Genomic DNA, 14,300 nt, shown 5'->3' on the forward strand with positions numbered 1-14,300 from the left:
AGATGAGCCGGGGACTCGAGGCCGAGGGGACAGGCGGGCGGCGCGATGCCGCTCCCCGCGAGCTCCGAATCCCCGGGAGGCTGGCGGGGAGGCGAGGCTTGGCCAGCGCGCCACGCTCAGGCGGCGGAGGGCAGCGAGGTCAGCCCTGGAAGGACCGACCGCCCCCACGTCCCCCTGGGGAGGGAGAGACCCCGCTCCGCCCGCCAGGGCTGCGGACGCCCATTCAACCCGAAGCCCGTCCCGCGACCGCCACCTCCTCAGCCCGCCACGGCTCCCCGGCCTCCTGGCGCCGGCCAGCGGGCCACCCCACCGCCGCCCCCGGGAGGATGGGGAAGGACGAAGCGGAGGGGCCGCCGGGGCCGCGCCTCCCCGGCACGCGGCAAAGGGTGAAGGGCGGCCCTCGGGACGCGCCTCGGCCCTCTGGACCGGCGCCCCGGGCGGCCATCGCGCCGACCCCCGCATGGACCCCCGCCCCCGCCTCCCGGGTCCAGGCCGCCGCCGAGCGGCCAGCTCCTCACCTCATCTCCAGGCGGGTCTGCGCTGCCGCCCCAGGGACAAATCAGTGCAGCTCACTCGCCGTGGGGAGGGACGCAGGAGCCGCAGCCCCGCACACCATCCCCGCCCGCCCGCTTCTCCGTGCGTCCCGGAGTCCGCTCGGGAGTCTCCCTCGCGAGCCGCCGTACTACGGAGCAACCAAGCTGCGCTCCCTCCCCTCTCCTCCGCTTTTCTCTACCTCCTTCGCTCCCTCCCTCGCTCCCTCGCTCCCGCCTATCTCCTCATCTCCCTCGGCTACCTGCCCCTCCCCTACCCACCCCTCCATCTCCGCCCACAGGTAGGTGGGGACAAACAGCCTGCCAATCGGAAGAAGAGGCAGGCACCTCCTCACCGCCCCACCCCGTCTCTAGCTCCGCCCACCGTAGAAACGAATGAAGATGGAGTGACAGCCAAGTAAACCAATCGCAAGCTCAAAGGGGGCGGGCATAGTAGTATCCTTCCCCGCCCACCTTCCAGAAGGCGTAACCAGATGCTTCCGGTCTGGGATCTCCCTGACGCGGTGTATGGAGATTTTGTTCCACGATTTCAGTGCATCTGTTGCCATGCGAGACGCTAGTGACAGCTAATCTAGTTACGGAAGATTTTTAAAGGAGAGAATAACGTGGAGGCCAAGAGGGAGGCGGGGCACAGCCCTAGTAAGGTGGTAGGGTAAACGGTTAGAATGAGAAGGGGTGTGACCTTTAACTAAATTTGCATAAAACGGAACCCATCCAGGTGACTACAACTTCACTCATTTATTGGTAGCCCCTGAGCGGCGCCTCGCTTCTCCTTGGAGCAGATCATGTCGGGAGATGTAGTTCGGAATTCAGTTACTATGGCGTTCTCTACAGCCTCCGGGAGTCCGGGAGTGACGAGCGGCCTGACCAATGGGAGCAGCGCCTGGGCCAGCGGGGGCGGGCTCTCTACAGAAGGACTCGAAGGTGGCGGTGGCCCAGGCGCAGGCCGTTAGGGCCGCTCGAAGGCAGGTGAGCCCGGGGAAACGCGTCGTGTTTCTTGGGAAACAGGGCTTTGGAGGAAAGATCGAGAGACGCCCCGCGGAACCATCCAGCCTTGCAGCGGGTGGTGGTTCGCGTTGCACCCCAGATCCCCTCGGGCCCAGGCCTAGCTTAGCTAAGGGCGCAGAGGGGCGGGTAAGATTTGATTTGACTGACGATTTCCTGGTCCTTACAGGTTTTGACTGTAAGTTTTATCTCAGTTTGCATATCCCTTCACCTTTAATGGAGGCAAAAGTCTGGAAGTTCCCTTCCACTGAATCTTCCAGGTTGAATTTACCCCCCACCTGCTTCTTTCTGTTTGTTTCTATAATTTGAGTTTCTTTTTCTTTCTCGCTTACTGCTCTGCAACCGCTTTCTCCTTCACTTTCCTTTTTTGGTGAGCAGTTACCTAAATAAAGCAAGAGTGTTCGCATTTATGCGGCTATAAGGCCAGGTTTGCCCTTTTAAGCTAAACAGCTGATGATACTCTGGAGCAATGCGTAAGAATCACCTCAGAATGTGTTGTAGTGCAGATGCCGATTTTGTAGGTTGCGGGGAGACTGAGAATCTGCGTTTCTGACAAGCTCCCTGGTGCTGCTGGTGCACCTTAGGAGCAGCAAGCTTCTACATCAGCTCTGTCCAAAACAGATACAATGGCAAAGCCACTTACATAATTGAAAATTTCCTGGCAGCCACATCAAAAAACATGAAACACGTGAAATCAATTTTAATAATAAGTTTCGTTTAATCTGGTATATCCAAAATGTTATCATTTCAACATACAATCAGATATTTTTAAATTGAGATATTATACTTTTTTTTTGTATTGTCTTCAAAATCTGATGCATATTTTACATTTACAGCACATCTTAAATCTGACTAGACACAGTTCAAGTGCTCCTTAGCCACCTGTGGCTTACTGGACAGCACAGATCCAGATGATATGGTTGCCCACTGCAGAAACTAAAAGGTGTTACAGCTAAAAGGGTTTGCATGTGACCATGTGACCAAACCCTCTGCTGCTCTTTGAGATGGGCTTCGGAACTACCTTAGAGGTTCTCTGCCCAATTTGCAGAAATAAGAGTGAAAATAGCCAACACTTACTGAATGCTTACTTTGTGCCAGACGTTGTACTGAGTGCTTTGCGTGTATTCTTTAATCCTTACAGCAACCCTTTGAGGTAACTACTACTATTATCTCTGTTTTATAAATATGAAATCTAAGGCCCAGAAGATTAAAATTAAATAGCCCAAAGTCATATAGCTAGCAAGAAGGAGAATCAGGATTCAAACTTGGGTCAATTATGACTTCCAAATCCTATCTGTCAACCACTGCAATGTATAATTATTATCTTTTATCACTAATTTCACCTCATTGATGCGTTTGCTCCAGTTTCTGGCAGGGGATGAAATGTTCAGATTTGAAACACAGAGGGTTCCCCACACAAGGTCCAGTGGCATGTCAGGTGCAGTAAAATATTTTGATAGTTTTACAACTGTCAGTTCCGTGCATTCAAAATCAAAGTTCTGGATTGAAAAAGGATGTTCAAACCATCGAGATATTTAGGCCTCTGGACCAGTATTATACCCTGGGCAGTAATGTGTCTTGATTCATTTGTGTACCTCCCTAAAGATGGAAAAACTAAGGAATTCTTAAAGTGTTTCACTATGGAATCACAGTGTTTTTTGGTTTTGTTTTTAGTGAAATGTTTTTTTAATTGATAAAAATGAATGTTTTCTTCCTCTTGTGAATTTGACATAGAATGTTTCAAGGACAACTTTATTTGTGATTTTTCTAGACCTGTTGAACAGTAGTACCTGGAAATAAGGAGAGGTTTTGTGAGTAGAAGAGTGAAAACACACATATCCACACTGCTGAAATACAGTATTTTGCAAAATAATTTTCTTCTGTTTTTATACTTTATAATAAATATGGCATAAATTGTTTTCTCTTGATTATGAATTTATTAGCAAATATGTAATCAAAATTACAATTTCTATGATATTTTGCATCTGAAGCAAGAAATGGTTTCTTTAAGATCCTATAACAAATTGGAAAATTAAGCATTTACAAACTGCAATGATGATAGTCAGTGGAGAAGATTGGTTAAATCAATTGGAGAGGATGGAAAGTGTAAAGATTTGAAGATCCTTCAGTTGCTTATATCCCTCATCACCACCTGCATTTTCCCAGTGTCACATGATTAAGCCAACATAAAGAGAATACTTTCATCACACCATTGGTTCCATTGTTCCCCAGTAGTACAATATGGGAAAATATGGTGCTGATTCAGAAATATAAATGTTCAGAAAGTTACGTTTCTATTGTTTTGGATCTTAACTATATTAAATGGCCCTACATTGAATAGTAACTGGACCAAAGATGTCCAATCTTTGACATAATGGCCATCCCACTTCCCCAACCTACCCACTACCCACCCCCCAGAGGTACTACAGGGGAGTGCCTCCAGTGAGAACCCTAAGTGAAAAGGCATTTTATAAATCAAATAATAACAGTTAAGCTCTCCTGGAGACAGGAGAGTTAATCAAAAATTTGAGATTCTAAAGGTTATTGTTGGGAGCCACTGTTCTAGACAGACTCATTTGGATACCACTTGATGCATAGATATACAACTTGGCATCTCCAAGCAAATGTTCTTTTGGGGGTTTTTTTGCTTCTGCTTAAAGCTTATATCAAAAAGAAAAAACTTTTTTTCCTTCCTAGTTCTTTACCTACCTTTAGATCTCAGGTTATGTGAGATGTAAAGATTATGTCACACATGTAAAAATTCAATCGAGTACGTCTTGATAATGTTCATAGAAATTTAGATTGTCATAATTAGATGAGACTTGAATATGGTCATCTCAACTCCCTCCCCCCTTAACTGATGCTTGAATCCCATTTATGATGCCACTGTAAGAATGTATCCAGATAGGGACCATGCAACTTCATGCATTTTCTGAAGTTTAAATTATATACCTAAAATGCGAAAGTAAGGCTTCTTATAACACAATATTAGCTAGAAACGCTTCCTAGCGTCTAGCCAGGTGTGAGCCACTATCACAGTGTCTCCTGTACCCATCTTGTAACAGGCACAGGAGAGCGGTGCAGTTGTATGTAGCAAAACACCTGTGTACTCATTGCTTGTGCATGGTGTCATTAGAGTGGACAGATTTCTAGACACTGTTGCCTATACAGTGTAGACATGTCTTCCAACTGTTAAAACCATGCGTTCAGCTCCCTCTTTTAAGAAGCAGAACTGGCCTATCTAGTTAGGACTACCATTTTCCACAGCCTGCAAAGTATGGTATTTTGTCATGCAAGGTGGCATGCAAGGTCCCTGGCCTCGCTCCCCACATGAGAACGCAGGATATGGTGAGGCCAAAAAGGAACACCCACGGAGCCATAGATAGGGGAGTCATGCCACTATCCTCCGCACCTCTCTGCAATCCGCGCTTGCTAGCTCAGCCACCATCTTCTTGCTAGCCCCCATTTTCTGCTAGCGTAGCCACAGCAGTTATATTAGTGGCCAATGGCTCACTGGTTACAGCTGACGGCCAACTAGCCACAGCTGATGGCCATCTAATCACAGTTGATGGCCATTTACTACCTGAGCCAGCACCTTTCCACGTGAGGCCAAGAGCCTGGAAACTGCACTCCTGGCTCCGTCCCCACATATTTAAATCACACCTCCATCTAGTTACTTTAATTTATTGACCATATTTTTTAATCAAACATTTGGGCACGTGGCTTGACATGCTTCTTTATCTGATATGTGGTTAAATATGAAAAGTCTCACAGATTGGTAAACACTGTTAAAACTTAATATTAACTCTTCAACATAATGGAAGATTTATCCCTAACAATCCAGCTAGTATAATAACGCTATGTAATAGTCCTGGCATAATGATGAGCATATGGGGCCACGTTTCAGCGTTGACTCCATCTGTTTTTCTGGTGTTTTTTGGTAGCCTAGTTGCTTGACAATATCTATGCTTTCCTTAAAATAAAAATGAGGGTGGGTTAGAAATGTTACAACTGAATCCTGAACCTGAAGTGGCCACAGTATTGCAAAGTTTTTGGTAGAGAATGATAGAAATTTGAGCATACCAGTATAAAGGTTTGGATTTTCAGGAATTAAGTTGTCCACAGAGTAACAGATGGATTGGATGACGGAAAGAAATGAAGCCATTCAACAGCCTGTGGCCCTAGCTCAGGCCTGAGGCATTACAACATTAGTGCCTCACTTGTGCTAATACCCATGAAAACCAAAAATGAGCAGGTAAGCCAGAACATCAAAAGAAAAAAGGAAGCTTTATGGTCAATAACTTCATACAAAGGAAGGAATTATGATAGACTAAGTGATGACTGAAGATTGGTACAGCAAAATCTTATTTTGGGGAAAGATGTGTCCAGTTTTATGCCTCTTAAATTTGAGGTTGATCTGATATGTAGAACACTTTTGATCTGGAAATGTAGCTGAAAAATGATATGTAGCGGCTTTATTTATAATTATTAATAGATGAGCTCCTTGGGGGATTATATGCCGCAGCAGAAAAGCAAGTGGAGTTCGTGTTGCTGTATAAGATGAAGCCATTGGAAATTTCTTCCTATTGATTTTTTAGAAATCTCTTAAAAGATCAGTACTTTTATTAACTACTTTCTTGAAGTGTTATATATAGCAAGTGTTCAATGTACACAGAGTCCTCTGCTTTGTACCAAAAATTATTTAAAATAGGAGTCATAATTTTTGTTCCTCCAGATTTTTAAATATATTTAATGTGTGACCATTATAAAAATATAAAGTATTACAAACATAGTCCTCAATTTGTGAACTTACATCAAATGTATTTAAAATCTGACGTACATGGAAAAATATAAAATCTTTATGCTTTTTATAGGGCACAACAGCCTACATTTTTAAACAGGTTTGTTGTCATTTAAAAGTTTTATATAGCACTTCTTTGATAAAGGAAAGTTTACAGTAAAATACATAATTTTGAAGTTACATAACATTCATTCTTGGAAATGGCATAAGTGTTACATATTTTAATTCACATTTTCATTTCATAAGGTGGTGGTATTTTATTTCCTGTGTGCAAGTATCTTTACATTCAATAAAACTTTTATTAAGTGATGGACTAAGTTGTTCCATTTAATCTAGACCTGTGCCTAAGGGACTCTTTGGGCCTTGAATACTATCCATTCTACCATCTTCTTAGTGTCAAGAACTCAGTATTCCTTTTTTGGGTTTGTGAAACATAATTTTTCCTTAATTTTCTTGCCAGTTTTGTAAAAACACTTCTCTGCATTTTGTAATTTTGAGGATGTTTTTGTTCCTACATGGTTCTTTATTGGACCAACTAAACTTTTTTTTTTCCTACCAGCCAGGCCAATTTTAACCTAAAATTTGGAGGAACCATTAGAACAACCTGACTAGAAATAGTGGCATTAGTATGTATATAATATTTGCTTTAGTGCATATCTTCCCGGGTCTTTGAAATCGGGGTGCATGCAATGTGAGGTCCATGTGACTGCTAATCTGGTAGATGACACATATGTTTTAAGATGCAGTGGGCAGAGAAAACAGTGGCTTCTAGAACTACAAAAGGAGATGCTTTGACATCAAGGTGGTGCTGAGGTAATGTTCCATTTCTCAAAAAGTCAACGCTCGTAAGTCCAGACTGAGTAGGAGCAGAGATTTATTTATTTAATAATAAAGGGTATTGATTCTTCTAAGCAATAGCTGGGAAAACACACTAGTTAGTAAGTGAATAAGGCAAGATTTTGTTAGCCTATAATACCTAGATGCATGGAACAGATGGGGTAGATTGAGTGTCACTGGGGGGGATTTCAGAGAGGGAGTAGGATTGAGCTTTATTCGCAGAATCGGTAGAGTAAGTACAGCTTAGTCTCTGAGAACAAGCAATGCCTGGAAGCCCTGAGATGGGAAACCATATGGTGTGAAGTCATAATGACTAGGTCAGACAGAAGGTATGTGTTGGAAAAATGAGGGAGTAAGGTAGACTAGGGGCAGTGGGTAATGCATTTCAGACAGCCTTGAAAGCTAGGCGGAAGAGGATAGATTTAATGTCACAGGAAATAACATGTATCTGTGATTCGGTTCTTCCCCTGTTCTCTATCATGCAAACAAACACATTGACATACACACACAAGGCCCTTTTGTAGCCAAAGGGTTAGAATTCAGTCGTTTGACCTAGCTCACCCTGTTATATACTTTGTTGATACATGCGACATACATAATTATACAGGTCTTGAACGTGTATTCATTTCTGATCCAGCATTTGATTATCGTACTCTAGAAAGTGGCAACCATTGCTGAACTACTCAGTAAAAACCATTTATATGATTCCATTGGATCTTCTGAGATTCAACGTGCAAGCTGGTTTGATGGGCATTGGGACGTAGCTAGTTGCACTGGACTTCATGCTCGGAAGGAACCCAAGCTCGGTTTAATGCTCTGCTGTCACCATCTTGAAATTTTAGTGACTTCTGGAGAAGCTTCCCCACATTGTCATTTTGCATTGGGCTCTGCAAATTATGTAGCCAGTTTTATCAGCAAGCATTTAATAATTGTCAATCCTAAACTAAAGGACATAGGATCCTAGTTTTAAGGGAAATAACTAATGTTAGTAGCTCAATAGAGAACCATTAAATACAATGGTTAACAAAAATCACTATGGAGGTGGCAGCACCTGGTTTGTGCCAGCTCTGGGCCAGCTGATGCTAGAAGACCCTGGGTATGTGCCTTAACCTCTGCAGGACTCAGTTCCTTCATTCATAAAGTAAATGTAATAAGTACTTTCACCAAGAAGTGTGTGCAAGAATGTTCTTAACAGGATAATTTGTAAAAGCCCCAAACTGAAAACAATCAAATGTCCATCTATAGTGGAATGGATAAATTGTAATTTATTCATACAATGGAGTACTAAATAACAATGAGAGTGAATGAACTGCAACTATCGGCAACAACATGGGTGAAACAAACATAATATTGACACAAAGAAAGCAGGCATAAAAGAGTATGATTTCATTTATATAAAGTCAAAACAGACAAAACTAATCTGTGCTGTTAAAACTCGGGATATTGAGTATTCTTAGGAGGGGGATGTACTGGCCAGAAGGGGAACAAAAGAGCTTCTGGAGTTCTAGCTATGCGTTTTCTGCTGTGACAGCCGTGTTCACTTTGTAACATTCAGCAAGCTATACATTGTAGGATCTGTGCATTTTTTATGTGTATTTTATTCTTTTATAAAATTTACATTTAAAAATTAGTCCTGCCATACAATTACTATAAAAATTAAAGAGACAACTGGAATCCTTAGAGATGCTTCAACAAATCCACAGAATACAAGTTAAATGGTTATAAACTGTTACAGAAGAATTAGGGACATAATTTCAGTGTCTTAAATAGTCCACTTTTTCCTTTTTAAAGGTTTTGTATAAGACTTTGAAAGCCTTTTAAATGACATCTTTGGTGATAAAAATTGAACTCTGGCCCTCCTTAGATTTTTTTTTCCTTTCAAGTATGTCTCATAGTTTTTCTTGAATAGCAAAGTGAAATTAAGTACATGCTCACTTTTGTGTGACAGGTTGAACTATAAACCCATTCAACATAAGACTACCCAGAGACTGTCACAAATTCTCTTATGAGATCACTTTGAGAACCGTTACTTAAATTTATTTGTTTAAAGACTACATTTATAGTTGTCAATTTATCCTTTGCCAGCACTATTTTTTTTTTTTCAAGGTTTTATTGGGGAAGGGGAACAGGACTTTATTGAGGAACAGTGTGTACTTCCAGGACTTTTTTCCAAGTCAAGTTGTTGTCCTTTCAGTCTTAGTTGTGGAGAGCGCAGCTCAGCTCCAGGTCCAGTTGCTGTCTAGTTGCAGGGGGCAGAGCCCACCATTCCTTGCAGGAGTCGAGGAATCGAACTGGCTACCTTGTGGTTGAGAGCCCACTGGCCTATGTGGGAATCGAATTGGCAGCCTTTGGAGTTAGGAGCATAGAGCTCTAACCACCTGAGCCACCGGGCCGTCCCCCGCCAGCACTATTTTTCAATTTTTGCTTTCATTTGATCCGGAAGACATTTTGTTGGTTTGTTTATTTCATGTATATTTTTCTTTTTTTTTTTAGGTGACTATGAAAGGGTTATATTTTCAACAGAGTTCTACAAATGAAGAAATAACATTTGTATTTCAAGAAAGGGTAAGAAAAATTCTTTAATCATTAAATGGAACAAGAAAAGTACATTTACCCAGGTTTAAATGATCTGTTAGAAGTTACTTTGAGTGGAACTTAAATGAAACTCTACAAATTACTTTCCTTTAATCTTATATAACGCTGGTGGTCCATATTGTAATACAATTATATTTTTGAGACAGTTGCTACAAAAAAGTTTTTAGTTCCTCAGGGTGGTGGTATATAGATAATAGGAAAACAAAACAAACTTAGTAGTCTTATATGTTGCAAAATTAACTCAAGTTATTCTGAATACCACAACAAAGTGACTTTCCAGATTGTAGCCATATTTCAGAAAATTCTTAAATTGTGAAATGAAAAAGGTGGAAAAGCATTGTTTTCCACACAAATTTTTGAGCTTTGCAAAATTGCCTTATTCACTAAGCTTTAAATGTTTACTAGCTTTTTATCACTTTAAGCATAGTAAGAGAATTATCATATATTCGTGATTGTTTGAAAGGTTTGCGGCAAGCCAAAATCATTCCACTGTAAATTTAGGGATGAATACTAAGTGCTATTTATATTTCATAGTTGTATATTTCTTAGTAGTAATAACAACTTCTGGATCATGACCACAATCCAGTTTTTCTCTGTTATCTTTCACTAACTCTAGAGTCATTTAGGTCAGGAGTCTAAATCTCAGACAGCTTGGCTTCTCCCATTAAGTCAAGATGAAAGTCTAAGAGGTTCTATTGGCTCAGAAAGAATAGCCTCCAGGGTCACACAACAATGAGTAAAATCCACAAATTCATTGACATTATTGAATATCCTCATAATATCACCAAATATTATCACCAAATATTATTAGATCTGAGATTTAAAAAGAGATACTCCCAGAATATTGTTTTCATGTCAAACATGGTGATCTGGTTAATAGACCACAGGAGGGGCTATGCAAGTAGTTATTTTTAGCTAGCTTTTGATCTAATTTAGGGGCATATCTATCTAGAGGTAAAGAGAGTATTTTAATTACTGGTGCCGGGATATAGCTATTTAGAGGAAGTGATATTATATTTAATAATACAGGTGGCAGACATTGAGTGCCTGAGTGAAATATTTTTTTGCCTTTGAAATTATATCTAGCTGTGGAATAGGAAGAGTAATTAAGTTTCATTAAATTTATATTTTGACCCCATAATTCCATGGGGCATGCTGAAATGTTAAGTGACAGATGTTAAGTAAGGTAATGTTAAATAAGAGATAAACAAGTAGACTAAAGAACTACATTTATAGCATTAGGAAATTCCAAAAATCAGTAAAGGCCATGTGTTATGTGTATATGTATATATATAAAGACATCCCTGTTAAGTGTAAAGGTTAGATGCTTTGAGATTATTTAGATTGAAATGCAGTACAGTGTTTGTTTTTCTACTTTGTTATCCTAACTTTATTGTGTACACAGATACAGAGGGTGCCAAAAAAATGTATACACATTTTAAGAAAGGAAAAAAAGGTATTAAAATTGTAATACATAATATAAACTGATAACAAAAGATGAATACAAGTCACGTGTATACATTTTTTTGGCACCTGCAGTATATCCATGTCAGTATCTGAGGACATTTTCAAAACACGTAACCGAAGGCTTTTTAAAAAGTTTACCCCAAAATTTCTTTTATTTATTTTTATTTTTTATTTTTATTTTTTTAAAGATTTTATTGGGGAAGGGGAACAGGACTTTATTGGAGAACAGTGTGTACTTCCAGGACTTTTTTCCAAGTCAAATTGTCCTTTCAGTCTTAGTTGTGGAGGGTGCTGTTCAGCTTCAAGTTGTTATCCTTTCAGTCTTAGTTGTGGCAGGCGCAGCTCAGCTCCAGGTCCAATTGCCTTTGCTAGTTGCAGGGGTGCAGCCTACCATCCCTTGCGGGACTCGAGGAGTTGAACTGGCAACCTTGTGGTTGGAGAGCCCACTAGCCCATGTGGGAATCGAACCAGCAGCCTTCGGAGTCAGTAGCATGGAGCTCTAACCACCTGAGCCACCGGACCGGCCCCAATTTCTTTTGTTTTTGATAGTATACTATTGGATCATTACTTACAGCTTTTTCAATTAAGTTAGCTATAAGGATTGGGGTCTGTTTAATTTTGTTCAATTATGTATGAAAATTTTCACAACACAAAGGCATGTTGTCAAAGAAATGTGTGATGTTTTGTTATCATTTGATTCTAGGAAAATCTTCCTGTTACAGAGGATAACTATGTGAAACTTCAAGTTAAAGCCTGTGCTCTGAGCCAGATAAATATAAAGGTATTGGTGCTTTCATTTTGGTCAAAAGTCAAATGAGAGTTTCATAGTATATTTACTGTACAAATGTATCATGATAACTGATTTCTGAGTGCCAAGAAATTATTATCATCCTCAGAAGAATAGAATAGCTAGGAAAAAGTTTAATGTGAATTTCTATATTTCTACATTAAAGTAAATCATTAGTCTGACTGAAGTCATGTATTTTATATTGTTATATGAAAATACCTTGTAACTTTTTTACAGTGTGAAAGGCTAAGAATTTATAATTACTAAAGCCTATAACCAAGGAAGAAATTATTCTTATAAATATAGTAAAAACATAGACTTCTAATCAACTAATTTATTAACTGTATATTCTATAGATATTTCTAGTTAATGTCTTTAGATAGAGTTCATATTCTTCTAATCATTTCTCTTTGTGTCTCTCTCATACATACACATTTGCAACCTCACCACACCCCACAATAACGTTCCGCTATCGATCATGAAATACATGGGAAGTTTTCCAATGGTAGACTATGGTTAAATATGCAATGATAAATATAACAGGTCTGTTTACTCAGTTTTGTAAAGATTAATGCCATAGTTTTACTGGACCCTTAACTTATTGGATTATAATGTCACCCTAATTTCTAGGAATCTAAACGTTTTCTGTAATGAAGTCACATTTAGGGAAATTACAGAACAAAATTAAAGGCTTCCATTGAGCCTGACTTGAAAAATGAATTTGTGAGATGCAAAAGTCCTTTCACTGGGGCTACGAGTACTTCTCCTTGTTTGCAGGGTTATGTTCCACCCTTCCACGGTGTTCTCTTTAAAACTATGAAAAATTCATTAAAATCCCAGTCTAGGAAATTATCTCATGTCTAACAGAAAGAAATAGTAATTATAATAAAATCAGTTCAATGAAATATTACACAACTATTAAACATAACATTTATGAAAACGGTAGTAATGTAAAAAAAATGCCTATGGTAAGTAAAGAAGGCGGGGTGCAACTGCTATAACCATGATTATAGCTCTATAAAAGTGTACATAAAAGAAATAATGTGAAACACCCAATATTTCTATAAGAGTGTCATGTTATCTCTTTTACATTATATAAAAGGAAATGTAAGAAGTTCTACACTGAAAAAGAGACTTTTCTGGCAACCATACACAAGCTATGAGCTAATTGGAAAATAAAAAAATATACAAGAGAATTATTTCAATTTCTTTTTACTTACTGTCCCTAAAATACTGTGATACCGACAAATGTGTCCCACAGCTCTGGTGTTATTATAAAAGTGTAAATGACAGGAACTTAAACTACAGGCTTATCTGGGTACAGTCTTGTCACTTCAAAAGCCAAGTACTTAATTTGGTCAGAATCTAACAAAATACTAATTGCTCAAAAATAAATAATTTATCCTTTAAAAGAAATGCCAATTTGAAATTACATAGCAATTTCTCTATGTATATCTATCACTTGTTCCCGCCTGCTTCCTAAGTCAAGACTTGTGAGAAACGGGATGATTTTAAAGGGTGTGGGAATTGAGACCTTTTTGTACATATGCCCCTTATTCAGCAGTGTCCTCTCCAAACTCGCCTCAACCCACTCAAATGGGGTGACTGGTAAATTTGGGCCATAATTTCTCTTCGTGCTTGTCAGAGTGAGAATGTTAAAGTATGTTAATGGTGATTTGAATAATAATACTCGTACCTAAATCATACATATCAATTAATTCCTCAGCAAACTCTCGGTAGAGAAACTTATTTTGTGAAGTTATTTGCTTTGTCTTGATTCCAAAAATTGAATCATGTTTGCTTTATCTGTGGTTTGATTTTTTGCTCTTGCTTTCCTCTTGTATAAGAATAAGCCAGGATTTATTCTTGACAATAAACAGCCTTTGTCGTGATTTAGCTTCTTGCAGAAATGAAGATGGAGAAGGATTTCTTTCCTGTTGGGAGAGAAATTGCTGGAATTGTGTTAGATGGTAAGTTTACAGATGTAAATATCTAAATTTATTTTCTAAAGTACAAGAAATTACATAGTAGCTAATTGGTTTACTGGCACATAAAATCGTACACACTTCTTTAAATATAAAATTTAATTATACAGAAATGTTTTCTTTTTTTTAATTAAAAAGAAAAATAGAACTTAATTGGTATTTGATAATTAAAGAGCTTATTACACTTTAGTAAATATTTAGGAATTCTGTGTTTAAATCTGTGAGTAATCATATTGAATAGAATGACTAGTGTTATCCTTGTTATGATGTTT

The 14,300-nt window shown here is 39.4% G+C and overlaps 2 protein-coding genes across 9 annotated transcripts in view; one reads left to right on the forward strand and one right to left on the reverse strand.

Moving 5' to 3' along the window:
* Positions 1–766, reverse strand: part of ITSN1 (intersectin 1) — a 189,694-nt gene extending 188,928 nt beyond the window's left edge. For 2 of the 4 annotated variants that reach the window (XM_019730241.3, XM_019730239.3), the window contains exon 1: positions 519–766. Coding sequence is in view for 1 of the 4 variants with exons in the window: in XM_074325791.2 (XP_074181892.1) it covers positions 519–523 (5 nt within the window). In the remaining 3 variants the exon portion in view is untranslated. The remainder of the gene's footprint in view (positions 1–518) is intronic. The other 2 variants (XM_074325803.2, XM_074325791.2) reach the window with 2 other exon arrangements.
* A 327-nt stretch (positions 767–1,093) lies between these two features.
* Positions 1,094–14,300, forward strand: part of CRYZL1 (crystallin zeta like 1) — a 33,292-nt gene continuing 20,085 nt past the window's right edge. Inside the window, exons 1-4 of one of the 5 annotated variants that reach the window (XR_016019591.1) lie at positions 1,094–1,520; positions 9,688–9,759; positions 11,960–12,037; positions 13,941–14,013. Coding sequence is in view for 4 of the 5 variants with exons in the window: in XM_088793840.1 (XP_088649966.1) it covers positions 1,422–1,520; positions 9,688–9,759; positions 11,960–12,037; positions 13,941–14,013 (322 nt within the window). In the remaining variant the exon portion in view is untranslated. The remainder of the gene's footprint in view (positions 1,521–9,687; positions 9,760–11,959; positions 12,038–13,940; positions 14,014–14,300) is intronic. The other 4 variants (XM_088793840.1, XM_088793842.1, XM_088793841.1 and 1 more) reach the window with 4 other exon arrangements.

The sequence above is a fragment of the Rhinolophus sinicus genome, chromosome 17, assembly GCF_057876585.1.
Source record: "Rhinolophus sinicus isolate RSI-liver-muscle chromosome 17, RSI-T2T, whole genome shotgun sequence".
NCBI lineage: Eukaryota > Metazoa > Chordata > Mammalia > Chiroptera > Rhinolophidae > Rhinolophus > Rhinolophus sinicus.